The 26515-nt window shown below is 44.6% G+C and overlaps 1 protein-coding gene across 2 annotated transcripts in view; it reads left to right on the top strand.

Moving 5' to 3' along the window:
• Window positions 1–26515, top strand: part of LOC122923902 (centrosomal protein of 104 kDa-like) — a 139373-nt gene that overhangs the window by 78549 nt on the left and 34309 nt on the right. For both annotated transcript variants that reach the window (XM_044274762.1, XM_044274763.1), the window contains exons 13-16: window positions 4245–4421; window positions 10422–10628; window positions 16572–16688; window positions 17582–17612. In XM_044274762.1, the coding sequence (XP_044130697.1) occupies window positions 4245–4421; window positions 10422–10628; window positions 16572–16688; window positions 17582–17612 (532 nt within the window). The remainder of the gene's footprint in view (window positions 1–4244; window positions 4422–10421; window positions 10629–16571; window positions 16689–17581; window positions 17613–26515) is intronic.

Below are 26515 nucleotides of genomic sequence, written 5' to 3' on the forward strand. Positions count from 1 at the left end.
CCCTAATGAAAAGGACGACATGGCGTTCCAGCAGGACAACCGCCCGAAGCATACACAGAGATTGGCGAAGAAATGGTTCAATGACAATGAAGTAGAGGTGCTGGATTGACTCCCACAGTCTCCAGACCTCAACCCAATCGAACACTTGTGGGTAGAATTGAAGAAAAAGCTGAATTGGTACCCAAGTGTGCACCAACATGGGAACGTGTAGAAGAGACCTGGGAGCAGATTTTGGACGAGACAAAATAATAATAAAATAGTAAAAGTTAAAATTTTGAGTTTTAGAAGCCAAACAGTAACAATGCAGTTACATGACAAGAATCTGCATAACTAATCATATGCTAAGTAGTTACAAGTCCAATTTATGTATGAGACAGCCAAGAGGATTGTCTATAAAATGATGGTAGTCTCACGTTGGAAGCTGTAGTGTATGTGAGACATGGAGCCTAAAAGTCAAAAGTTCAAAGCATTGTTGTTCTTTTGCTCATCAGTGCACATGTCCATACAGAGGTATACATAAGGATATCATCCAGATGTGTACCTGCGACCTACTATGCAAATGCAGTGTGAACAGGCCCTAACGTAGCTTGGTGACACCCATTGCTCACATCTGTGGGTGTCACCCAGCTTGCCAGAGATCCTGAATGGCATATACAGTCAGGTCCATAAATATTGGGACATCAACACAATTCTAACATTTTTGGCTCTATACACCACCACAATGGATTTGAAATGAAACGAACAAGATGTGCTTTAACTGCAGACTGTCAGCTTTAATTTGAGGGTATTTACATCCAAATCGGGTGAACGGTATAGGAATTACAACAGTTTGCATATGTGCCTCCCACTTGTTGAGGGACCAAAAGTAACGGGACAGAATAATAATGATAAATCAAACTTTCACTTTTTAATACTTGGTTGCAAATCTTTTGCAGTCAATTACAGCCTGGAGTCTGGAACGCATAGACATCACCAGATGCTGGGTTTCATCCCTGGTGATGCTCTGCCGCGCCTCTACTGCAACTGTCTTCAGTTCTTGCTTGTTCTTGGGGCATTTTCCCTTCAGTTTTGTCTTCTGCAAGTAAAATGCATGCTCAATCGGATTCAGGTCAGGTGATTGACTTGGCCATTGCATAACATTCCACTTCTTTCCATTAAACTCTTTGGTTGCTTTTGCAGCATGCTTTGGCTCATTGTCCATCTGCACTGTGAAGCGCCGTCCAATGAGTTCTGAAGCATTTGGCTGAATATGTGCAGATAATATTGCCTGAAACACTTCAGAATTCATCCTGCTGCTTTTGTCAGCAGTCACATCATCCATAAATACAAGGGAACCAGTTCCATTGGCAGCCATACATGCCCACGCCATGACACTACCACCACCATACTTCACTGATGAGGTGGTATGCTTAGGATCATGAGCAGTTCCTTTCCTTCTCCATACTCTTCTCTTCCCATCACTCTGGTACAAGTTGATCTTGGTCTCATCTGTCCATAGGATGTTGTTCCAGAACTGTTAAGGGTTTTTTAGATGTTGTTTGGCAAACTCTAATCTGGCCTTCCTGTTTTTGAGGCTCACCAATGGTTTACATCTTGTGGTGAACCCTCTGTATTCACTCTGGTGAAGTCTTCTCTTGATTGTTGACTTTGACACACATACACCTACCTCCTGGAGAGTGTTCTTGATCTGGCCAACTGTTGTGAAGGGTGTTTTCTTCACCAGAGAGAGAATTCTTCGGTCATCCACCACAGTTGTTTTCCGTGGTCTTCCGGGTCTTTTGGTGTTGCTGAGCTCACCGCTGCGTTCCTTCTTTTTAAGAATGTTCCAAACAGTTGTTTTGGCCACGCCTAATGTTTTTGCTATATCTCTGATAGGTTTGTTGTGCTTTTTCAGCCTAATGATGGCTTGTTTCACTGATAGGGACAGCTCTTTGGATCTCATCTTGAGAGTTGACAGCAACAGATTGCAAATGCAAATAGCGCACTGGAAATGAACTCTGGACCTTTTATCTGCTCATTGTAATTGGGATAATGAGGGAATAACACACAACTGGCCATAGAACAGCTGAGAAGCCAATTGTCCCATTACTTTTGGTTCCTTAACAAGTGGGAGGCACATATGCAAACCGTTGTAATTCCTACATCGTTCACCTGATTTGGATGTAAATACCCTCAAATTAAAGCTGACAGTCTGCAGTTAAAGCACATCTTGTTCATTTAATTTCGAATCCATTGTGGTGGTGTATAGAGCCACAAATGTTTGAATTGTGTCAACGTCCCAATATTTATGGACCTGACTGTAAATGTGCATTATGAGATGTCACTGCTCATCCGTGTAAAAATAGCCGAATAGAAAACGGCAAGACTTGTTTTTTAGAGGAAAATGCTGTGTTCTTTTATGTCTCTGCAATTGATAATTGATGACGGATCAGTGCGTATAATGTCTGCAGAGCAATAATACTTGATGAAACCCTCAATGTAAATATCAAGACAAATCCCTCGGGAGTGTGGTGTGAACAATACATGCCTTGTTCTGGCCCAGCCGTCCCGGCTCTGCTATGTTCCAGCTTAGCCAGGGAAACAGTAACACTCTGTATTAACTCCCTGCCTTTAGGGACTTGTGCCGTTATTTACCGCCGCACACTCTCGGCTTGGAAAATAAAACACACGTTTCCTCTCAACGCGTCTACAGAGTTAATAGCCTTCTTGTGAAAGCCATAACCCTCTCGCCCATCTCCCCGGTGGTACATGATTATTTCATGGGCAGATTTTGGCCCGAGCACAAGGGATTCGTAATCGTACACTTGAAAGTCATTACAGATGCACTTTTGTGCTGGTCAGACGTGACACACCGAAGTGAATAGACGCAGAAGAAATTCTAGAAAAGTCTTTGAGAGACGTTGAATCTTTATTTCAAAGTGTTTTTCATAATTGCTTTTGTACGGCGTACAGTGCTAAGACTGCGAGGAGACCTTCACAGGAACATAAATTGGGACAGCTGAAAGCTCTGCCACACAGAACCAAAAAAAATGCATTAAAAGTAAGCTGATCTCAATGTCTCCCCCTGCTGGGACCCCCAGAAATCTGTAGGGACACCTGACAGTAGGTGCCAAGTTTCCCTGCAGCGCCACCACTGGGGAAATGAAGCATTACACAGTGTCCATTCAGATCAGTGGATTGTTTGATGTCCTCCAGAGTAAATCCTCTCTGAAAACACTCTTCATTCCTGACAAGCACTGAGGCTTGGCTAAGAATTATTACTATACGGGTCTTCTAAGCTGAACAACTCCTTTAAAGAAGCACTCTGAGATTTTTTTTCTTAGCCTATATAGTGCAGGATAGGCCATTAGTAAAGAATAAGATATAGACTTGTGGATGCCTTTTTATTTGATGTGCAAAATATGGGTTGTCTGCCATCTTGATTCCTTATTTCCCTCAGATATGGTTTTCTAATGAATCTTAGAAATCATGCCTGGCTTTGCAGAGACAGAGGGGGTAGCGTCTCATCTCGCTGCTCTCTGAGGACAGCCATGACTGACCAGTGAGATAGAACTGCTGTCCCCTCACTCTGCAGGGTCTCCATGTTTTCCTATATGATGCAGCTTGAGCCCATCAGCCCTCTCTGCCCTGTCCTCTCACCTGTCAGAGACCAGTGTGAAGCTCCATCTTATACACTGGAGAGTCATCACACACAGATGGTACAGACAGGCCGTGTGAGTCAGGAGGGTTATATAACTGCAGCTAATCTCTGAATACACTCACTACTATATATCTACACTCCTCGTCCTTTAATGTGCATTGATGTTGATTTATTTTGTCTTATGATTGACTGATGTGAGAGGATCTTCTGGAAGACATATTAAGGTGGCTTTCCCTGTTAACATGACGTTGTATTGTGGCCACGTTTAAGCCCTCAGCTGCAAATTTACTTTAAGCCATAAGGATAAGAAGCCTTTTCTGTAGAATTCATGAAGGAAATCTCCAGAAGTTTCCTGCACCTAATTGAGGAGAGGATGCTCAGAGGTCTGCTGCATATTTAGTCCTATTACTGCTGGAGGAATATTTTTCTGGTTGCTGTAATAGTATCAAAAGTCAGGAAGTTCTGACTTGTGTCCTGGAAAATGAACTTCAGCAGCTTTTACTGTTTTGCTTGGCTCTGTGTATGAAAAACCCTCTTAAGTTTCTGAACGTACTTGCTATTAATTATGCTTACCATTAATATGATGCATATGTATTTCTTGCAGGAGATGGCGCTGTTCAAGGAAGTAAAGCCCCTACAGATAATTCCAGTTAATCTGGTTCAACCATTGAAAGGAACGCTACCATCAAGACTAGCCTTAAGCCAAGTAGAGCTTGTGGAAAACCTGTTGAAGGAAATGGGCACAGACAATTCTGGGTTCACCGTTGACAACGTCATGAAGGTAAATGTTTATCTGGATTGCCCTAGATACCTTGGAACCTCAAGGAAGTTATAAGTAAGTGAAAAGGGTTTTCCAAGATTTAAATATTGGTGACCAATCCTCAGAATAGATCATCAATATCAGATCATGGGGCTCCAACTCCCAGCATCCCTGCCGATCAGTGCACATGGCCTTGTGCGTTCTTTTCTTGAGCAACTTAAAGAGGTTGCTCCTAACACCCCTCACTTTCCATACATATGCCCCCAATACCTGTTTTTCATGTCCGAGCTTTCCTTCCCCCCTGGAAGACATCACATTATCCTGGCAGATCTGTTTACTTTCTCCCCTTCTTGTTTTGTTGAATACATAACTTTATTGATACACAAGCCTGGCTGCACTGCGCAGTGATGAGTCACAGGCTGGCCATGCCTGCAGCATACACCCAGACAGGAATCTACTTCTCACTCTGTCTCCTATCAGGTGTGTGCCTGATACACAGCCTGTTGTGTGCGATACTGCCTGCTGAGCTGTGTATCTAATCCCATCTTCTATGATCCTGCCTGCTGAGCTGTGTATCTAATCCCATCTTCTATGATCCTGCCTGCTGAGCTGTGTATCTAATCCCATCTTGTATGATCCTGCCTGCTGAGCTGTGTATCTAATCCCATCTTCTATGATCCTGCCTGCTGAGCTGTGTATCTAATCCCATCTTCTATGATCCTGCCTGCTGAGCTGTGTATCTAATCCCATCTTCTATGATCCTGCCTGCTGAGCTGTGTATCTAATCCCATCTTGTATGATCCTGCCTGCTGAGCTGTGTATCTAATCCCATCTTCTATGATCCTGCCTGCTGAGCTGTGTATCTAATCCCATCTTCTATGATCCTGCCTGCTGAGCTGTGTATCTAATCCCATCTTCTATGATCCTGCCTGCTGAAGTGTGTATCTAATCCCATCTTCTATGATCCTGCCTGCTGAGCTGTGTATCTAATCCCATCTTCTATGATCCTGCCTTCTGAGCTGTGTATCTAATCCCATCTTGTATGATCCTGCCTGCTGAGCTGTGTATCTAAACCCTTATGCACAAGACAGTATCCATTCTGCAATCCACATTTTTTGCAGTCCCATTGAGTTCTATGAATTTGAGGACCAGGATAGGACATATACTATCTTTTCTGGAACTGACATATGGATATGTAAAGTACACTGATGACGTCCCTGTGCTTCCCACATCCGTGTGTCAGTTCTGTGACAGATGGAAAATGTCCTATTCTGGTCCTCAAAATGCAGATGGAAAACCCACATAACTCAATGGGACTGCAGAAAAATGTGAATCTCACACGGACAGTAACCTTATTTAGTGGTTCCGCAACTGCAAACCGCAAAACAGATACACTTGTGTGCCCTATCACTCATACTGAGCGCCCATAGCAGTGACATCCACAGCGCCCCCATAGCAGTGACCTCCACAGCGCCCCCATTAACCGTGACTTCCACAGTGCCCCCATTAACCGTGACTTCCACAGTGCCCCCATTAACCGTGACTTCCACAGTGCCCCCATTAACCGTGACTTCCACAGTGCCCCATTAACCGTGACTTCCACAGTGCCCCCATTAACCGTGACTTCCACAGTGCCCCATTAACCGTGACTTCCACAGTGCCCCCATTAACCGTGACTTCCACAGTGCCCCCATTAACCGTGACTTCCACAGTGCCCCCATTAACCGTGACTTCCACAGTGCCCCCATAACAGTGACCTCCACAGTGCCCCCATAACAGTGACATCTAGAGTGCCCTGCTGTAGGCTGATAGCTGTAGGCTGTTCGGGCATGCTGGGAGTTGTAGTTTTGCAACAGCTGGAGGGCCGCAGGTTGAGCATGCCTGGTTTAGAGGGAGTAGCTTGTGTTTTTGGTCTGCCTGCTGTCTGACATTCTTATTGCTGCCCTGAATGGCGTCACACTCTAACAACAGGAATGCCAGAGTTGGCACACGCCAGGAGGTTATACCAACCAGCTGTTATATTGTGAAGGAGTTGTGCAGAATATTGGTGCAGACACTTTAGGAAAGGATTTTTTTTTTCTTTTGGGTCAGTAGCAGGACATTTATAGACGTGTAACTACACTGCTACCTGGGGTAATGAGCCTGATTGCATTGTGAATTTTTTTTGGGAGAAATCTCATTGCTGATCATCGTGGTTAAGATTCCACACTGTCATCACTGCTATGCCACCCTCTCCTAGGACAGCATACAGTATTGTCAAGCACGCTGAAGCTGTGTCTTTTTCTCTGCATAGGGAGAAAGCTGTCAATCAGTGATTAGCAGGTGGGGGGAGGCAGCATATCAGTGCTAGCATAACACTTCAACAGCTCAACTGTGCGTTCCACTGGAATACAACTGCTGCAATCAGCCTGCTTGAAAGTGCTACATGATACCCTTAGAGAGCATAACAGTGATGCCAGGCTGTTAAAGAGCAATACACACAGGCCTTTAAAGGCTATGGACACATTTGACACAGAAAACATTATTTCTCGTAAATGGAATTGGAATTGGGGGACACAGCACCATGGGTATATGCCCAGCTGCCACTAGGAGGCTGACACTAGAAAGGAAAAGTGTTGGCTCCACCCAGATGGGCTATACTGTCTGCACAGACACTCAACTAACCAGTTTTAGTCTAGTGTCCGTAGGAGGCAGACCTGACCTGCTCTGTTTTTATTGCAGGTCTTGCTTCTTTTTTATTTTTATTTTATTTTCTTCCTGCTGCAGGATGGGGATTCATCGTGGACCAGATGCACCTCCCCCCCCCGCCGGTTCCTACCCCCGCCCGTTCACCTTTTCCTGCCGCTTCAGTAATCGAGGGCCCGGCTTTTTCCTTGCCTAGGCCGCATACTCTCATACCCCCCCCTCCCCTTTTTATTGTCCGCTCCTCGGCTCTTGGGAGAGGTCTCCTCCCCTCCTATCCCAGTCAAGCGCTGGCTTTTGCCCTGTGGGCAGAGTTTGCTCTTAGCTTCTGCTTCTGGGCCTCCATCTTGTCAGCACTCGTGGATCTCAGATTCTTGCCTTTCTTCAGACAGACCTCTCCTCCTGGCCTCCCTCAAAGGTCAGTTCTCGGCCTTGTCTGTTCTTTTCCAAAGGTCTTTGGCTTCTCTTCTCGTTCCCAAGTGAAAAACTTCCTTCAGGGGGTGGCTCATCACGTCCCTCCCTTCCATTCTCTAGTGGAACCATGGGATTTGAATCTGCTCTTAGATGTCCTTCAGTCCTCTCCCTTCGAGCACTTGAAGGAGATCTCTCTTTCTTACGTCTCTTTTAAGGTTGCCTTTCAACTCGCGATTACCTCCATTTGCAGAGTCTCTGAGCTAGTGGCGCTCTCTTGCCGGTCTCCCTTTTTGGTTTTTCACCAGTACAAGGTTGTCCTGCGCCCAGTTCCCTTTTTTCTTCCCAAGGTGGTTTACTCCTTCCACATTAATGAGGAGATTGTACTGCCTTCATTCTGTCCCAACCCCTCTCATCCCAGAGAGCGTTCTCTCCACCGTCTGGATGTGTTTCGGGCCCTCCGGCTGTATCTCCAGTTACAGGAGTCCTTCCGTCGTTCTGACTCTCTTTGTCGTCGCTGAGGGCTCACGTAAGGGTTTACAAGCCTCCAAAGCCACCATTTCCCGTTGGAGTTGGTCGACTGTCAAGGAAGCCTATGTGGCGAAGGGTCGTGATCCCCCTTTCCGGTTGAGCGCTCACTCCACTAGGGCGGTCGGGGCATCCTGGGCGGTCCAGCATCTGGCCTGTTGGCTTCACTTTTCGCTCTGGATTTTGGTGCTCATACTGCTTTAGTACCAACTGGTTAGTTTAGTGTCTGTGCAGAGGGTATAGCCCATGTGGGTGGAGCCAACACTTGTCCTTTCTAGTGTCAGCCTCCTAGTGTCAGCTGGGCATATACCCATGGTGCTGTGTCCCCCAATGCATCCAACGAGAAAAGGATTTTATGGCAAGTACAGAAATAAAAATTTTTCCTTTCTTAAGGCTCATGCACACAAACGTATTTTCTTTTTGTGTCCATTCCATTATTTTTTATTTTTTGCGGACCGCACACGGAACTATTCATATCAATAGGTCAGCAAAAAAAAAAAGTTACTCTGTGTGCATTCTGCAAAAAAATAGAATATGTCCTATTATTGTCCTCATCACGGACAAGGATATACTGTTCTATTAGGGGCCAGCTGTTCCGTTCTGCAAAATACGGAATGCACACGGATGTCATCCGTATTTTTTTGTGGACCACAAAATACATGCATAAACCCTCATCAATTTTATTTTTTCTGGTACAAAAGATTCTAAAGACTAAATTTGTAAACCCATAACTTATGTTTGTACTGTGAAAATGGATTCTACTAAGTGTAGCTAAAACGAATAATTAAATGGTAAATAGAGGCAGCACTCTGAGATCTCTTTATTCAATCACTGCAACGTTTCAGATCATTTTAATAGAGCCTTTGTCAAGCAGTGACTGAAGTGCTCAGCAGAGTTCACATACTCGCAACAATGTGAACATGATTATTCAGTGATTAAATCGATTAGATAAACCAAACATGATTTTCCATAAAAATTCATACTCAAGTGTATGTTCACTAATTGTATAACGCCTTATAAAGACGTCAAAATGACCATTGGTAAAATACATATGAGTGAAATCATAATAAATACATCTATAGTGATTACAGCGATAATTGGGGCCTCATTATACCATATGGTGCACAAGTGCAACTAATTAAGATCAATAATTCATACATAGTTGGAGCTTTCATCCTCCAGAAGACTCCATAAGCGGGTAAAGGCCTCTGCACCGTGATCAGAGGGGGAAAGGGCAGCTCCCTCGTGTGGATTCAGAACATCTAGTTCCCATGCGCACGCGCTCTCGAATTACCGTGCCCACACTGCAGATGGAAATGTCTGTGCAGCCAGTGTTTACAGCGCATGTGCTTTCTGACCTAGCGTCTACCGATGCTCTGTCAAAGCCTAGAGCGTGCTACTAATAGGGATATTGTCCAAAAAACAACAAATGTAAAAAATACCTAATACCTATATTTTTTCAATTTATTTGTGAAAGAAAAAGGAAATAAAATATGTGTATGTTTGCATAAGTTACACACAAAGCCCGCCATACTATTGCTAAAACTAATAAATACATTATTTTTTATGAAAGAAAAAGGTGGGGAAATGTGTGTATGTGTATGCTCATAGAGTGCTGTTTGGTAAAACTAATAAATATAACTTTTATTTTTTTTCTTTATGGGACAGTCAGGTCAGCAAGAGCTTAAAGAAGTTGAGCAAATAGCATTTATCATGTAGAGAAAGTTAATACAAGCACTTAGTAATGTACTGTGATTGCCCATATTGCCTCCTTTGCTGGCTGGATTAATTTTTCCATCACATTATACACTTCTGGTTCCCACGTTTATGACCACCCTGCAATCCAGCAGTGGTGCCGTGCTTGTACACCATAGGAAAAACTGCTGATCTCTCCGGTGGCCGGGACCGTGGGAGCGCACAGAGGCTGGTGCTTTTTCCTATAGTGTGCAAACGCGGCCACCACTGCTGGATTAGTAAGCGCCTTGTAATAACTTTCTCTACATGATAAAGGCCACTTGCTAAAGTGAGACAAGCCCTTTCTTAATTCACAAGACAGCAGAATCACAGTTAACTTTACAACCAGCAGGGGTCGCTCTAACATCAAGGATTCTAGCTGAGCACAGCCCTTCTGGCTTTTCTGTACAGTGGATCGCCTGCCACAGCGATCACATGTTCAGAGACCACTTTGGCTAGTCTCCGGGAACTTGACTGTGATCACAGCTGCCCAATAACAGCACGGTCACAGCGATCTGCTGCTCCCCGGGGTGCTGGAAGATGGTATCTCCCTCATTTTACAACCAGTTATATGCTAACAATTTAGCACCAAACATTTCTGAACAATCAGCGGCAATCAGACCCTTCTTACTGCTCTGATGTCTGTAATGTGTTTTTCCCTCTTAGTTTGCTTTAGGGGCACTGGATTACACAACTGCAGAAGTGCGTGACAGAGCAGTGCGGATTATACTCTACTTGTACCAGCAGAATCGCGCGCAGGTTCTCGAGCACATGCCAACGGATGACGCCACCATACGCAAAAACATTCTGTATAAAACCCTGTTTGATGGATTTTCCAAAATTGATGGCAAACCCACAGAATCTGAACTTAAGGTACGAGTCCGGGTTTATGTGGGAGGCTTTCAACTTTCTTCCTTTTACTCATATTTCACATTTAATATTTCACATTTCAATACTTTTTGAATGCTCAGCCGAGGATCAACACTTTTAGCATGTTACCATGGGGTAAATTGGCCAGTGTTTTGGTGCTGAAATATGATATCTGTATCTTTAGATCACCAAAGTGGTTTGGAAATACTGCTTATGTAAGCCAGTGTGCTGTCCGCATCCTTAGTTCCGTTCCACAGCCCCTCAAATAAGATACAGGATGTCCTATTCTTGTGCGAAATTGCGGACAAGAATAGGCATTTCTATCACCGTGACGGCCATGTGCTGTCCATAAATTGTGGAACGCACACGGGTCGGTATAGATGTTTTTGCGGACCGCAAAACACTACAGTTGTGTGAATGCGCCCCTTACTGTCCTGTTCCATTGCAGCCCTCCGTCCTCCCTGTTGGCCTTTTTTTGCCAAGACTAGTGGTGACTTGCCCATATACCACATGTGACTGCTGCAGCCAATCACTGGCCTCAGTGATTGGCTACAGTGATCATATGTGGTATCTGGGCACATTATCTTTGCAACCAAGACATTACATCTTGACTGCAGTGGTAGAGGAGAGGAGTGGTAGCACAGAAACGGAAGTGGCTCAGGATGGATTTTTTTTATTATGCTTATATATACAGTACAGACCAAAAGTTTGGACACCTTCTCATTCAAAGAGTTTTCTTTATTTTCATGACTATGAAAATTGTAGATTCACACTGAAGGCATCAAAACTATGAATTAACACATGTGGAATTATATACATAACAAGCAAGTGTGAAACAACTGAAAATATGTCATATTCTAGGTTCTTAAAAGTAGCCACCTTTTGCTTTGATTACTGCTTTGCACACTCTTGGCATTCTCTTGATAAGCTTCAAAAGGTAGTCACCTGAAATGGTTTTCACTTCATAGGTGTGCCCTGTCAGGTTTAATAAGTGGGATTTCTTGCCTTATAAATGGGGTTGGGACCATCAGTTGCGTTGAGGAGAAGTCAGGTGGATACACAGCTGATAGTCCTACTGAATAGACTGTTAGAATTTGTATTATGGCAAGAAAAAAGCAGCTAAGTAAAGAAAAACGAGTGGCCATCATTACTTTAAGATGTGAAGGTCAGTCAGTCCGAAAAATTGGGAAAACTTTGAAAGTAAGGGCTATTTGACCATGAAGGAGAGTGATGGGGTGCTGCGCCAGATGACCTGGCCTCCACAGTCACTGGACCTGAACCCAATCGAGATGGTTTGGGGTGAGCTGGACTGCAGCATGAAGGCAAAAGGGCCAACAAGTGCTAAGCATCTCTGGGTACTCCTTCAAGACTGTTGGAAGACCATTTCAGGTGACTACCTCTTGAAGCTCATCAAGAGAATGCCAAGAGTGTGCAAAGCAGTAATCAAAGCAAAAGGTGGCTACTTTGAAGAACCTAGAATATGACATATTTTCAGTTGGTTCACACTTGTTTGTTATGTATATAATTCCACGTGTTAATTCATAGTTTTGATGCCTTCATAGTCATTAAAATAAAGAAAACTCTTTGAATGAGAAGGTGTGTCCAAACTTTTGGTCTGTACTGTATATATATATTATATATATACATATATCCACCCACAATGCATTTGGAAAGTCTTCAGACCCTTTGACTTTTTTTCACATTTTGTTATGTTGCGGCCTTGTGCTAAAATTATAAAAGTTCAAGTTTTCCTGTTCAAGTGCTCATGTCGATAAGATGGGGGTGCGTGTGATGATGCATGTTATTCAGCGTCCTCCATAGTAAAACAGCACCCTGAAAACAGGCACAGTGCAAGAGGCTGAATGGTGTGTGTGATTTGTGGGAAAACCTCTTTAACCGCCTCCGGACCGCCTAACGCAGATGTGCGGTCCGGAGGCGGCAGCCCTGCGCACAGTGACGCATATACGCGTCATCTCGCGAGGGCCGAGATTTCCTGTGACCGCGAGCACACAGGCGCGCGCGCTCACAGGAACAGAAGGTAAGCGAGTGGATCTCCAGCCTGCCAGCGGCGATCGCTTGCTGGCAGGCTGGAGATGTGATTTTTTTTTAACCCCTAACAGGTATATTAGACGCTGTTTTGATAACAGCGTCTAATATACCTGCTACCTGGTCCTCTGGTGGTCCCTTTTGTTTGGATCGACCACCAGAGGACACAGGTAGCTCAGTAAAGTCGCACCAAACACCACACTACACTAAACCCCCCCCCCCCCCCCGTCACTTTTTAACCCCTTATCACCCATGATCACCCCATATAAACTCCCTGATCACCCCCCTGTCATTGATCACCCCCCTGTCAGGCTCCGCCTTGACGTCCGTATGTGTTTTGCGGATCCGATCCATGGATCCGTAAAAATCATACGGACGTCTGAATGGAGCCTTACAGGGGGGTGATCAATGACAGGGGGGTGATCAATGACAGGGGGTGATCAGGGAGTGTATATGTGTGATCACCCCCTGTCATTGATCACCCCCCTGTAAGGCTCCATTCAGACGTCCGTATGATTTTTACGGATACATGGATCGGATCCGCAAAACACATGCGGACGTCTGAATGGAGCCTTACAGGGGGGTGATCAATGACAGAGGGGTGATCACCCATATACACTCCCTGATCACCCCCTGTCATTGATCACCCCCCTGTAAGGCTCCATTCAGACGTCCGCATTTGTTTTGCGGATCCGATCCATGTATCCATGGATCCGTAAAAATCATACGGACGTCTGAATGGAGCCTTACAGGGGGGTGATCAATGACAGGGGGGTGATCACCCATATACACTCCCTGATCACCCCCTGTCATTGATCACCCCCCTGTAAGGCTCCATTCAGACGTCCGTATGATTTTTACGGATACATGGATCGGATCCGCTAAACACATGCGGACGTCTGAATGGAGCCTTACAGGGGGGTGATCAATGACAGAGGAGTGATCACCCATATACACTCCCTGATCACCCCCTGTCATTGATCACCCCCCTGTCATTGATCACCCCCCCTGTAAGGCTCCATTCAGACATTTTTTTGGCCCAAGTTAGCGGAAATATATATATTTTTTTTTGTTTGTTTTTTCTTACAGAGTCTCATATTCCACTAACTTGTGTCAAAAAATAAAATCTCACATGAACTCACCATACCCCTCACGGAATCCAAATGCGTAAAATTTTTTAGACATTTATATTCCAGACTTCTTCTCACGCTTTAGGGCCCCTAAAAAGCCAGGGCAGTATAAATACCCCACATGTGACCCCATTTCGGAAAGAAGACACCCCAAGGTATTCGCTGAGGGGCATATTGAGTCCATGAAAGATTGAAATTTTTGTCCCAAGTTAGCGGAAAGTGAGACTTTGTGAGAAAAAAACAAAAAAAATATCAATTTCCGCTAACTTATGCAAAAAAAAAAATTCTATGAACTCGCCAGGCCCCTCATTGAATACCTTGGGGTGTCTTATTTCCAAAGTGGGGTCACATGTGGGGTATTTATACTGCCCTGGCTTTTTAGGGGCCCTAAAGTGTGAGAAGAAGTCTGGGATCCAAATGTCTAAAAATGCCCCCCTAAAAGGAATTTGGGCCCCTTTGCGCATCTAGGCTGCAAAAAAGTGTCACACATCTGGTATCGCCGTACTCAGGAGAAGTTGGGCAATGTGTTTTGGGGTGTCATTTTACATATACCCATGCTGGGTGAGAAAAATATCTTGGTCAAATGCCAACTTTGTATAAAAAAATGGGAAAAGTTGTCTTTTGCCGAAATATTTCTCTCACCCAGCATGGGTATATGTAAAATGACACCCCAAAACACATTCCCCAACTTCTCCTGAGTACGGCGATACCAGATGTGTGACACTTTTTTGCAGACAAGGTGGGCAAAGGGGCTCACATTCCAAAGTGCACCTTTCGGATTTCGCAGGCCATTTTTTACACATTTTGATTGCAAAGTACTTCTTACACATTTGGGCCCCTAAATTGCCAGGGCAGTATAACTACCCCACAAGTGACCCCATTTTGGAAAGAAGACACCCCAAGGTATTCCGTGAGGGGCATGGCGAGTTCCTAGAACTTTTTATTTTTTGTTGCAAGTTAGTGGAATATGTAAGAAAAAAATAAATAAAAATAAAAATCATCATTTTCCGCTAACTTGTGACAAAAAATAAAAAGTTCTATGAACTCACTATGCCCATCAGCGAATACCTTAGGGTGTCTACTTTCCGAAATGGGGTCATTTGTGGGGGTTTTCTACTGTCTGGGCATTGTAGAACCTCAGGAAACATGACAAGTGCTCAGAATGTCAGAGCTGCTTCAAAAAGCGGAAATTCACATTTTTGTACCATAGTTTGTAAACGCTATAACTTTTACCCAAACCATTTTTTTTTTTGCCCAAACATTTTTTTTTTTATCAAAGACATGTAGAACAATAAATTTAGCGAAAAATTTATATATGGATGTCGTTTTTTTTGCAAAATTTTACAGCTGAAAGTGAAAAATGTCATTTTTTTTGCAAAAAAATCGTTAAATTTCGATTAATAACAAAAAAAGTTAAAATGTCAGCAGCAATGAAATACCACCAAATGAAAGCTCTATTAGTGAGAAGAAAAGGAGGTAAAATTCATTTGGGTGGTAAGTTGCATGACCGAGCGATAAACGGTGAAAGTAGTGTAGTGCAGAAGTGTAAAAAGTGGCCTGGTCATTAAGGGGGTTTTAGCTAGCGGGGCTGAAGTGGTTAAAGGGTTTCTGTCACCAGATTTTACCCCATTAAGCTAGCTGACACTAGCGATGTGCTAATGTCAGCTAAACCTAACTAGCCTATTCCTACTTTTATCTATGCCCCCGTTACGCCAAAAATCTAACTTTTATAATATGCTAATTAGCCTCTAGGAGCGTGGGGGGTGGGGGGGTTCCGTTCTCCCATCTTTGTCGCCTCCCTCCAAGTCCTGATTGACAGGGCCAGGCAGAGATCGCATCTGTCTGCCAGCCCTGTGCTCTGGTGAAATCTCGCACCGTTCAGCATTGAGCACAGGGCTGGCAGACAGATGCGAGCTCTGCCTGGCCCTGTCAATCAGGACTTGGAGGGAGGCGACAAAGATGGGAGAACGGAGCCTCTAGAACAGTGATGGCAAACTTTTGAGAGGCCGAGTGCCCAAACTGCAACCCAAAACCCACACATTTATCGCAAAGTGCCAGCACAGCAATGTAACCTGAATACTACAGTCCAATATAGTATATCTATCATGTACTTTATGATTTAGCTATAATAGCCTGCCTACATCCAGTGCACTGCTTGTGCTGTTCATAGTGCGCCCTGTGCTGATGAAGGGCAGGAAGAGTCTAAGGTATATTGGTACGCCAGGGCGTGACTAGAGACTAGAGAGGGCTCTGAGTGCCACCTCTGGCACCCGTGCCATAGGTTCGCCACCACTGCTCTAGAAGGAGGAACAACCCCCCCCCCCCCCCCCCCCCCACACGCTCCTAGAGCATAATTAGTATATTATAAAAGTTAGATTTCTGGCGTAACGGGGGCATAGATAAAAGTAGGAATAGGCTAGTTAGGTTTAGCTGACATTAGCACATTGCTAATGTCAGCTAGATTTATAGGGTTAAATCTGGTGACAGAAACCCTTTAAGACAAAACCTTGAGTTAGCAATGATCACAGTTGGATGTATAGCCTAGCAGCAGACAGCGATCTATATACAGAATGGCTGGAAAAGCATGTTTATGTGATGAAGGAGAGAGACCCCTCTGGCACCGCTTATCTCCCATAGGAACATCGGGCATGGGGTTCATTGCTTTACCAGATGGCAGAAATCGGTGTAAAAGCTGGTCTGCTGAAATGAGCAGCATAGAGCATTCTGATATACATTCATCTATTTGGATTTCTTTTCTTCCCGTTTTCAGGCACAGAAGAAGGCGGCAGCAGAAGAAGCAGAACGGAGGAAGAAAGAGGAGATTCGAGCTCTTCAGGAACAGCTGGCAGCCCTTAAGGAGATGCAGTCTGAGGTTCAGGCTGGCAAGGTACATGGCTGTGTATATTGGCCTGGAAGTTCTCCTCCTCACGTGTCACCTATCCAGGAGACTCGCTGGAAGTCAGTCTGTTCCAAGTCTGTCACACACTGACAGAAGGCAGAGCTCTGGGAGAACATGTCTGACACAGTAATACACTTGTGTGAGGCAGACGAGATATTTTATTCCTGAAGTCATGGTGATGGAACCAGTTCAGAGAACACTTACCTGGTGACCCTCTCCTGATGATCCACCAGTTCTCAGGCTCCATTTCTGTCATCCAAGATGGCCGCACCGCTTCTCAGACTACATGATGCATGCTGTGCATGTGGTAGTCCAAGACACTTCCTGATGTCCTTGGATTGGCCAGCACTGCTCATGTGAATAATGCTGGCCAATCCAAGAGCAGGGCCGGACAAGCAGGGAGTGTCTTGGGCTACCAAATGTACAGCCTGCATCAGGTAGTTGAAAAGTGGTGCGGCCATCTTGGATGACAGAATAGGAGCCTGAGAATCTGTAGATCTGCAGCTGAAAAGATGGAAGGGAGGTGACTATAGAGTTTTCTGTTCATTCCTAGCTAATGGGATTTTTGTATTTTTTTTTTTTTTCTCGAACCAGAGTGCCACTTTAATGGCTACAGTAACATGCTTATGTTCTTAAAGGGGCTCTGCGCATGATTGGAGCATATACTGCCCCCCTCCCTGACCTGTAATATGTTGGGGTGTATCCCTTCATCCAACTCTTTTTATTGGTTTTGCTCTTGAAGGTAGCTTGGGTGCCACCTGCTGGTTATGTGATATTACCGCAGCAAACTGGACATTTTTCCATTGACAAGTCCAACAGGTTTTCTGTGGTTTTGCATGTTGTACATTCATTTACAACAGCTTTTCTTTCTGTGTTTTTAGGGGAAGGAACAAATACCAAAAACAAAAGTAGGTAAGTCGGTTGCAATCATTGTAAAAACGACTGCATCTTATAGTTGTAAGTAGAAGATAACCTGTTTTCTAGTAAAAGCCTTGTTAACTTTGGCATAGTTGGACTCTGTTCACATACTCAGCATGTATTTTTATGTATTGAAAAATGTAGTTAAACCTTCAAAAAATTTTTTTTACCTACAAAGTGATTAGCATAAAGAAAAAAAAGCCACCTAACTTTTCACAGGCACTCCCTTCCAGCACTGAGGGTCATGTACTCGCTGCCGCTAGTTCTTTGTGGGCCAGAAGTGTGACATCCCGTCCACAAGCGAAAAAAAGACATATTTTTCTTCTTTTTTTTTTTTTTGTTCATTGCTGACATACAAAAAGTGTATACAGGGGATACCGGATATGTGGGGGTTATATTATTGTGTATGTGTTTGTGTCTGTCTGTCTATCTATTTATCTATCTATTTATCTATCTAATATCTCTCTATTATCTATCTATCTCAGTGTTTCCCAACCAGTGTGCCTCCAGGTGTTGCAAAACTACAACTCCCAGCATGCCTGCACAGCCAAAGGCTGTCCGGGCATGCTGGGAGTTGTAGTTTTGCCACAGCTGGAGGCACGCTGGTTGGGAAACACTGATCTATCTCATATCTATCATCTGTCTATCTATCTCATATCTATCGGTCTCATATCTAAGAAAAGTCCCAGTAAGAGGACTGAAATGTCGCTTTGGTGGTTAAAGGGGTTATCCCTTGACTAATGACAACCTCTTTCTAACAAAGCTAGAACCATGCCTGTACCTCACATGGATCCAGAGATCTCCCCATTCATTGCTCTGCTAGATTTATATCAAGCTGAAAGCTCAAGGGGAGTGTCTTTTCTGCTGCAGCTAAGGGGGCGTGTCCCTGCTCTCCCTATCACAGCTCAGGAGGCAGTTAAGGATGAAACTGAGCATGTGCGGCCTTCTCAGTGAGCAGGTCAAAGAAATAGGGAAAAAAAAGAGCAGCAGGTGGCGCTATACAGATACATTTTATTGAATAGCTCACTGGCTATGCTACATTTTTAATTACATCCAATTACAAAAGTATTCAGATCCCAGTGCTGGTTTGAAAACTGTAGATTATTTTTCATGGGACAACCCCTTTAACCACCTCCGGACCGCCTAACGCACATGTGCGTTCCGGAGGTGGCAGCGCTGCGCACAGTCACGCATATACGCGTCATCTCGCGAGACGCGAGATGACGCGAGTATGCGCCCGCGCGTGCGCAGTTCGCGCCGGCATTTCATCGAGAGGTATTTCGTCAGCAACCTGCCAGCCAATGATCGTGGCTGGCAGGTTGCTGATTTTTAAAAAATCCAATCAAAGTGCCAGATAGCAGATCATATTTGTAAATATGATCTGTTATATGGCTGCCTGCTCCTCTGCTGGTTCTTTTCGTCGGTTGGATCCAGCAGAGGAGCAGGCTTCACAGTGAGTACACCAAACACTACACTATAGCCCCTGATCACCCCCCTGAACCCCAATTAACCCTTTGATCACCCCTTTGATCACCCCTGTCAATCACAAGTGAAAAGAAAAAAGTGATCAGTGCAAACTGTCACTTTTTTTTTTCACTGTTATTGACCGTTAGGTTTTAGGTATAGTTTAGGTCCCTTGGTTAGGTAGTTAGGGATCAGTTAGCGCCCAGCCCACCGCACCGCAGTCCGTTATTCGCTGATTAGCGTATCGCTAATCAGCATTTGTACTTTTATAGTATCTGGAAGTGATCAAAACTGATCACGGTCAGATCTATAATAGTATTAGTGTCACTTTAGTTCGCCCTCCACCCAAAACGCAGTGTTTGCCCGATCAGGCCTGATCGGTCGCCCACACGTGCGTTCGCCCACACCCGCCCCACCGCAGTGACAAAAAATAAATTTTTTTTTGATCACTGCACATTCACTTTACACGCACTGCGGCGATAAAAAAATCAGTTTTGATATTTTTTATCAACCGCAGCGGCCTCCGGTACTTCGCTAGCCTCCCCTTTGTAAGACAGGCTTGCTTTTTTTTTCTTGGGTAGTCTCAGGGAATACCCCTAAATTTAGTTGCCCACATGTCTAACAGGGGGTATTCCTCTGAAGAGGCCTACAGGCTTCTGACCCAGTCGGATGAGGAGTGGGAAGCCCTCATCTGATGAATCCAGCGGGTCAGAATACGAACCTGTAGAAAGCAGTGGCTCTCTGACCCAAAGTTCGGACGAGGAGGCTGAGGTCCCTGATACCACCAGGCGTACCCGGCCCCGTGTCGCTAGACCGCAGGTTGCGCAGGATCCGCTTCAAGAGCAGCAGAGTGGGGCTGGTGCTGTCGGATTACGTGGTGAGGCATACACCAGCAGCCCAGCCCTCCCTGGACCTAGTACCAGCACTGCCGTACAACCTGGTGAAGTAGCGAGCACCAGAAGGGCAGTTGAAGCTGGTACGGTGGCACGTGCAGTAGTGACCCCGTCGCAGCCACCGCAAAGACGTGCCCGTAGAGCCCCTAGAATCCCAGAGGTGCTGGCAAACCCTGATTGGCAGTCCCCAACTTCAGCCGCACCTGTAGTTTTCCCTTTCACTGCCCAGTCTGGAGTTCGGGTTGAGACGGCTCAGATCGGTTCGGCCCTGGGATTTTTTGAGCTGTTCTTGACTGCGGAGCTTTTAGACATAGTTGTGGCCGAAACAAACAGGTATGCCACACAATTTATCACCGCTAACCCGGGAAGCTTTTATGCCCAGCCTTTCCGGTGGAAACCAGTCCAAGTTTCCGAACTTAAAACTTTTCTGGGCCTCCTCCTCAACATGGGCCTGACAAAAAAACATGAATTGCGGTCATATTGGTCCACGAACCCGATTCATCACATGCCCATGTTCTCTGCTGCCATGTCCAGGGCACGTTTTGAGGCCATCCTGCGGTTCCTGCACTTTAGTGACAACACCGCCTCCCGTCCCAGGGGCCACCCTGCTTTTGACCGGCTCCACAAAATTCGGCCCCTCATAGACCATTTCAACCAGAAATTTGCAGATATTTATACCCCAGAGCAAAACATCTGCATAGACGAGTCCCTGATACATTTTACCGGGCGCCTTGGCTTCAAACAATACATCCCAAGCAAGCGCGCCCGGTATGGGGTCAAATTGTATAAGCTCTGTGAAAGGGCCACAGGCTATACCCACAAATTTCGGGTCTATGAGGGAAAAGATCAGACCCTGGAGCCGGTCGGTTGCCCTGACTACCTGGGGAGCAGTGGGAAGACAGTTTGGGACTTGGTGTCACCCTTATTCGGCAAGGGGTACCATCTTTATGTGGACAATTTTTACACAAGTGTGGCCCTCTTTAGGCATTTGTTTCTAGAACGGATTGGCGCCTGTGGTACCGCGCGAACTAGTCGCGCGGGCTTCCCCCAACGGCTCGTTAGCACCCGTCTTGCAAGGGGGCAGAGGGCCGCACTGTGTAACGAAGAACTGCTCGCGGTGAAATGGAGAGACAAGCGTGACGTTTACATGCTCTCCTCCATTCACGCAGACACGACAATACTAATTGAGCGAGCAACCCGTGTCATTGAAAAGCCCCTCTCAGTCCACGACTATAACCTCCACATGGGAGGGGTCGACTTCAATGACCAGATGTTGTCTCCGTATTTAGTTTCCCGACGCACCAGACGCTGGTATAAGAAGGTGTCTGTATATTTAATTCAATTGGCTCTGTACAATAGTTTTGTTCTCTACAGTAAGGCTGGGAGAACTGGATCCTTCCTCAAATTTCAGGAAGAGATCATCGAGAACCTCCTGTATCCAGGAGGTTCCGTGGCCCCAACCACCAGTGTAGTTAGCCGTCTACACGAGCGACATTTCCCCAATGTCGTTCCTGGTACCTCAACCCAACAGTCACCCCGAAAAAGATGTCGTGTCTGTAGCAGGAGTGGAATAAGGCGTGACACCCGCTATTTCTGTCCTGACTGTCCGGACCACCCTGCCCTATGCTTTGGAGAGTGTTTCCGGAAGTACCACTCACAGGTACACTATTAGCATAGGGATCATCTCACCAGGACAGGCACACAGGGCTATTAGGGCCCATTCACTCACTGCTGCTGCAAACGTCTCCTTTCACATGGGACAAAGTGCATAACGCACTTCGCCACATCTTTGGGCGATTTGCGCTTTGCACATTGACCCATGGGGAAGGAGAGGTTTGTTCTATAAAGGTAAAAAAACAAAAAACAAAAAAAAAAAAAAACAGGTAAGCAAACAGGTTAATGTTTAGTTCCAAAAGTTAAAGTTACACGTTCTGTTCCAAAGTTAATAAAATTATTGCGTTGTGGCCTGGTTTTTTCTTTTTTTTTTTTTTTGTCTTTTTACCTTCCAGGTGGACCAACCGATCGACCAGCTGCAGCACCGATGTGCATTCTGACAGAAGCATTGCGCTGCTGTCAGATTACACGCAAGTCGGTGTATGCGGCGCTGCAAGACGGGATTTTCTCCTCTGCAGTGACAGATACGTTTGCCGAGGCATACGAGCTGAGGAGGAGGCGGCGTTCCTATGCTTTGGCAAACACTTTGTGTATATATATATATAAAATAAAAAAATCCCGGCAATGATTTATTCATCCACATCGATTGATGCGAATGGAGAAATCTGGTTTGCCAGGGCATACGAGCTAAGTGGGTATGGATGTAGGGCGGAGCTCCTATGTCCTGGCAGACGCCTTTCCCCTCCATTTTTTTTTTTTGGCAGAGATTTTTTCATCCACATTGATCGATGCGAATGAAGAAATCTGTGCCGTTCATTTTTTTCTTTCAGCCCAGAGGCTGAACGGAAAAAAAAATCTCATTACCTGTATGCTCAATATAAGGAGAATAGCAGAAACTCCTAATGCTGGCCATACATGTAATGATTGCGGAGACCCTCAAATGCCAGGGCAGTACAAACACCCCACAACTGACCCCATTTTGGAAAGAAGACACCCCAAGGTATTTGCTGAGGGGCATATTGAGTCCATGAAAGATTGAAATTTTTGTCCTAAGTTAGCGGAAAGTGAGACTTTGTGAGAAAAAACAAAAAAAAATCAATTTCCGCTAACTTATGCGAAAAAAAAAAAAATTCTATGAACTTGCCAGGCCCCTCATTGGATACCTTGGGGTGTCTTCTTTCCAAAGTGGGGTCACATGTGGGGTATTTATACTGCCCTGGCTTTTTAGGGGCCCTAAAGCGTGAGAAGAAGTCTGGGATCCAAATGTCTAAAAATGCCCTCCTAAAAGGAATTTGGGCCCCTTTGCGCATCTAGGCTGCAAAAAAGTGTGACACATCTGGTATCGACGTACTCAGAAGAAGTTGGGGAATGTGTTTTGGGGTGTCATTTTACATATACCCATGCTGGGTGAGAAAAATATCTTGGTCAAATGCCAACTTTGTATAAAAAAATGGGAAAAGTTGTCGTTTGCCAAGATATTTCTCTCACCCAGCATGGGTATATGTAAAATGACACCCCAAAACACATTCCCCAACTTCTCCTGAGTACGGCGATACCAGATGTGTGACACTTTTTTGATGCCAAGGTGGGCAAAGGGGCGCATATTCCAAAGTGCACCTTTCGGATTTCACCGGTCATTTTTTACAGATTTTGATTGCAAAGTACTTCTCACACATATGGGCCCCTAAATTGCCAGGGCAGTATAACTACGCCACAAGTGACCCCATTTTGGAAAGAAGACACCCCAAGGTATTCCGTGAGGGGCATGGCGAGTTCCTAGAATTTTTTATTTTTTGTCGCAAGTTAGTGGAATATGAGACTTTGTAAGGAAAAAAGAGAAAAAAAAATAAATCATCATTTTCCGCTAACTTGTGACAAAAAATAAAAAATTCTAGGAACTCGCCGTGCCCTTCACGGAATACCTTGGGGTGTCTTCTTTCCAAAATGGGGTCACTTGTGGCGTAGTTATACTGCCCTGGCAATTTAGGGGCCCAAATGTGTGAGAAGTACCTTGCAATCAAAATGTGTAAAAAATGCCCTGCAAAATCCGAAAGGTGCACTTTGGAATATGTGCCCCTTTGCCCACCTTGGCAGCAAAAAAGTGTGACACATCTGGTATCGCCGTACTCAGGAGAAGTTGGGGAATGTGTTTTGGGGTGTCATTTTACATATACCCATGCTGGGTGAGAAAAATATCTTGGTCAAATGCCAACTTTGTATAAAAAAATGGGAAAAGTTGTCGTTTGCCAAGATATTTCTCTCACCCAGCATGGGTATATGTAAAATGACACCCCAAAACACATTCCCCAACTTCTCCTGAGTACGGCGATACCAGATGTGTGACACTTTTTTGATGCCAAGGTGGGCAAAGGGGCGCATATTCCAAAGTGCACCTTTCGTATTTCACCGGTCATTTTTTACAGATTTTGATTGCAAAGTACTTCTCACACATTTGGGCCCCTAAATTGCCAGGGCAGTATAACTACGCCACAAGTGACCCCATTTTGGAAAGAAGACACCCCAAGGTATTCCGTGAGGGGCATGGCGAGTTCCTAGAATTTTTTATTTTTTGTCGCAAGTTAGTGGAATATGAGACTTTGTAAGGAAAAAAGAGAAAAAAAAAAAATCATCATTTTCCGCTAACTTGTGACAAAAAATAAAAAATTCTAGGAACTCGCCGTGCCCTTCACGGAATACCTTGGGGTGTCTTCTTTCCAAAATGGGGTCACTTGTGGCGTAGTTATACTGCCCTGGCAATTTAGGGGCCCAAATGTGTGAGAAGTACCTTGCAATCAAAATGTGTAAAAAATGCCCTGCAAAATACGAAAGGTGCACTTTGGAATATGTGCCCCTTTGCCCACCTTGGCAGCAAAAAAGTGTGACACATCTGGTATCGCCGTACTCAGGAGAAGTTGGGGAATGTGTTTTGGGGTGTCATTTTACATATACCCATGCTGGGTGAGAAAAATATCTTGGTCAAATGCCAACTTTGTATAAATAAATGGGAAAAGTTGTCGTTTGCCAAGATATTTCTCTCACCCAGCATGGGTATATGTAAAATGACACCCCAAAACACATTCCCCAACTTCTCCTGAGTACGGCGATACCAGATGTGTGACACTTTTTTGATGCCAAGGTGGGCAAAGGGGCGCATATTCCAAAGTGCACCTTTCGTATTTCACCGGTCATTTTTTACAGATTTTGATTGCAAAGTACTTCTCACACATTTGGGCCCCTAAATTGCCAGGGCAGTATAACTACGCCACAAGTGACCCCATTTTGGAAAGAAGACACCCCAAGGTATTCTGTGAGGGGCATGGCGAGTTCCTAGAATTTTTTATTTTTTGTCGCAAGTTAGTGGAATATGAGACTTTGTAAGAAAAAATAAAAAATAAAAAATCATCATCATTTTCCGCTAACTTGTGACAAAAAATAAAAAGTTCTATGAACTCACTATGCCCATCAGCGAATACCTTAGGGTGTCTACTTTCCGAAATGGGGTCATTTGTGGGGTTTTTCTACTGTTTGGGCATTGTAGAACCTCAGGAAACATGACAGGTGCTCAGAAAATCAGAGCCGTTTCAAAAAGCGGAAATTCACATTTTTGTACCATAGTTTGTAAATGCTATAACTTTTACCCAAACCATTTTTTTTTTGCCCAAACATTTTTTTTTTATCAAAGACATGTAGAACTATAAATTTAGCGAAAAATTTATATATGGATGTCGTTTTTTTTGCAAAATTTCACAGCTGAAAGTGAAAAATGTCATTTTTTTGCAAAAAAATCGTTATATTTTGATTAATAACAAAAAAAGTAAAAATGTCAGCAGCAATAAAATACCACCAAATGAAAGCTCCATTAGTGAGAAGAAAAGGAGGTAAAATTCATTTGGGTGGTAAGTTGCATGACCGAGCGATAAACGGTGAAAGGAGTGTAGTGCCGAAGTGTAAAAAGTGGCCTGGTCATGAAGGGGGTTTCACCTAGCGGGGCTGAAGTGGTTAAAGAACACTACTTTTGATCTACATTCTTAGGAGTTCTATGGAATTTTTTTGTTTTATTTATTTGGATGTTGGATCGCCTTTTACTGCTGTGCCATCCACATTAAAAAAAAAAAGTATTCTCTATCTATACTATTTATCTGTCTACCTATTTATCTATCTCCTATCTTTGGCTCTATCTATCTATCGAGAAGCAAAAGACAAGTCTGGACACATCCTTTTAACTGGTGTAATTTGTAGATAATTATAAAATTGACTTCCAATATGTGAAACTTGTGTGATATCTGAATCTTGGCCAGACTTTTCTCAGAAACACACTGGACGTGTCATTTTTGACCTATCCTTCACCTGAACACAGCACCAATTCAGATGAGCCATATTGTGACTCCTCCGGTGCTATTAGGAAGGATCACCTGCGGTTCTTCAGACTGGATTTAGGCTGGGTTCAGACCTGAGCGTTTTACAGCGCGTTCCTACGCGCTCTAAAACGCTCAACAGGCAAGAACCAATGATTCCCTATGGGAATGGTTCTCACCTGAGCGTTTTACAGCGCGTATGATCGCGCTGTAAAACGCCCGACGCCCCAAGAAGTACAGGAGCTTCTTTGGGGCGTCTTTTCGCACATTCCCGTACATAGACTTTAGCGGGAACGCGCGACAATGGGCGTTCGCTTGTTCCGGAGCCGCGATTGTAAACGCGCATACAATCGCGCATAAAGAGCGCTCCATCCCGAACGCTCAGGTATGAACGCAGCCTAAATGTTTAACCATGTGCATCTGGCAGAATGATGGACCCACAGAACACGTCATGTAAAGAACTTTAGGAAACGTCAACCTCATCTCATAAACAGGTAAAACATAGGTCAAAACTGACACTTTCAGGTTGTTTCTGAGTAAAAGCTAGTCCAGACTAATATGTCACATGACC

This window comes from Bufo gargarizans, unplaced genomic scaffold, assembly GCF_014858855.1.
Source record: "Bufo gargarizans isolate SCDJY-AF-19 unplaced genomic scaffold, ASM1485885v1 original_scaffold_2047_pilon, whole genome shotgun sequence".
Classification (NCBI taxonomy): Eukaryota; Metazoa; Chordata; class Amphibia; order Anura; family Bufonidae; genus Bufo; species Bufo gargarizans.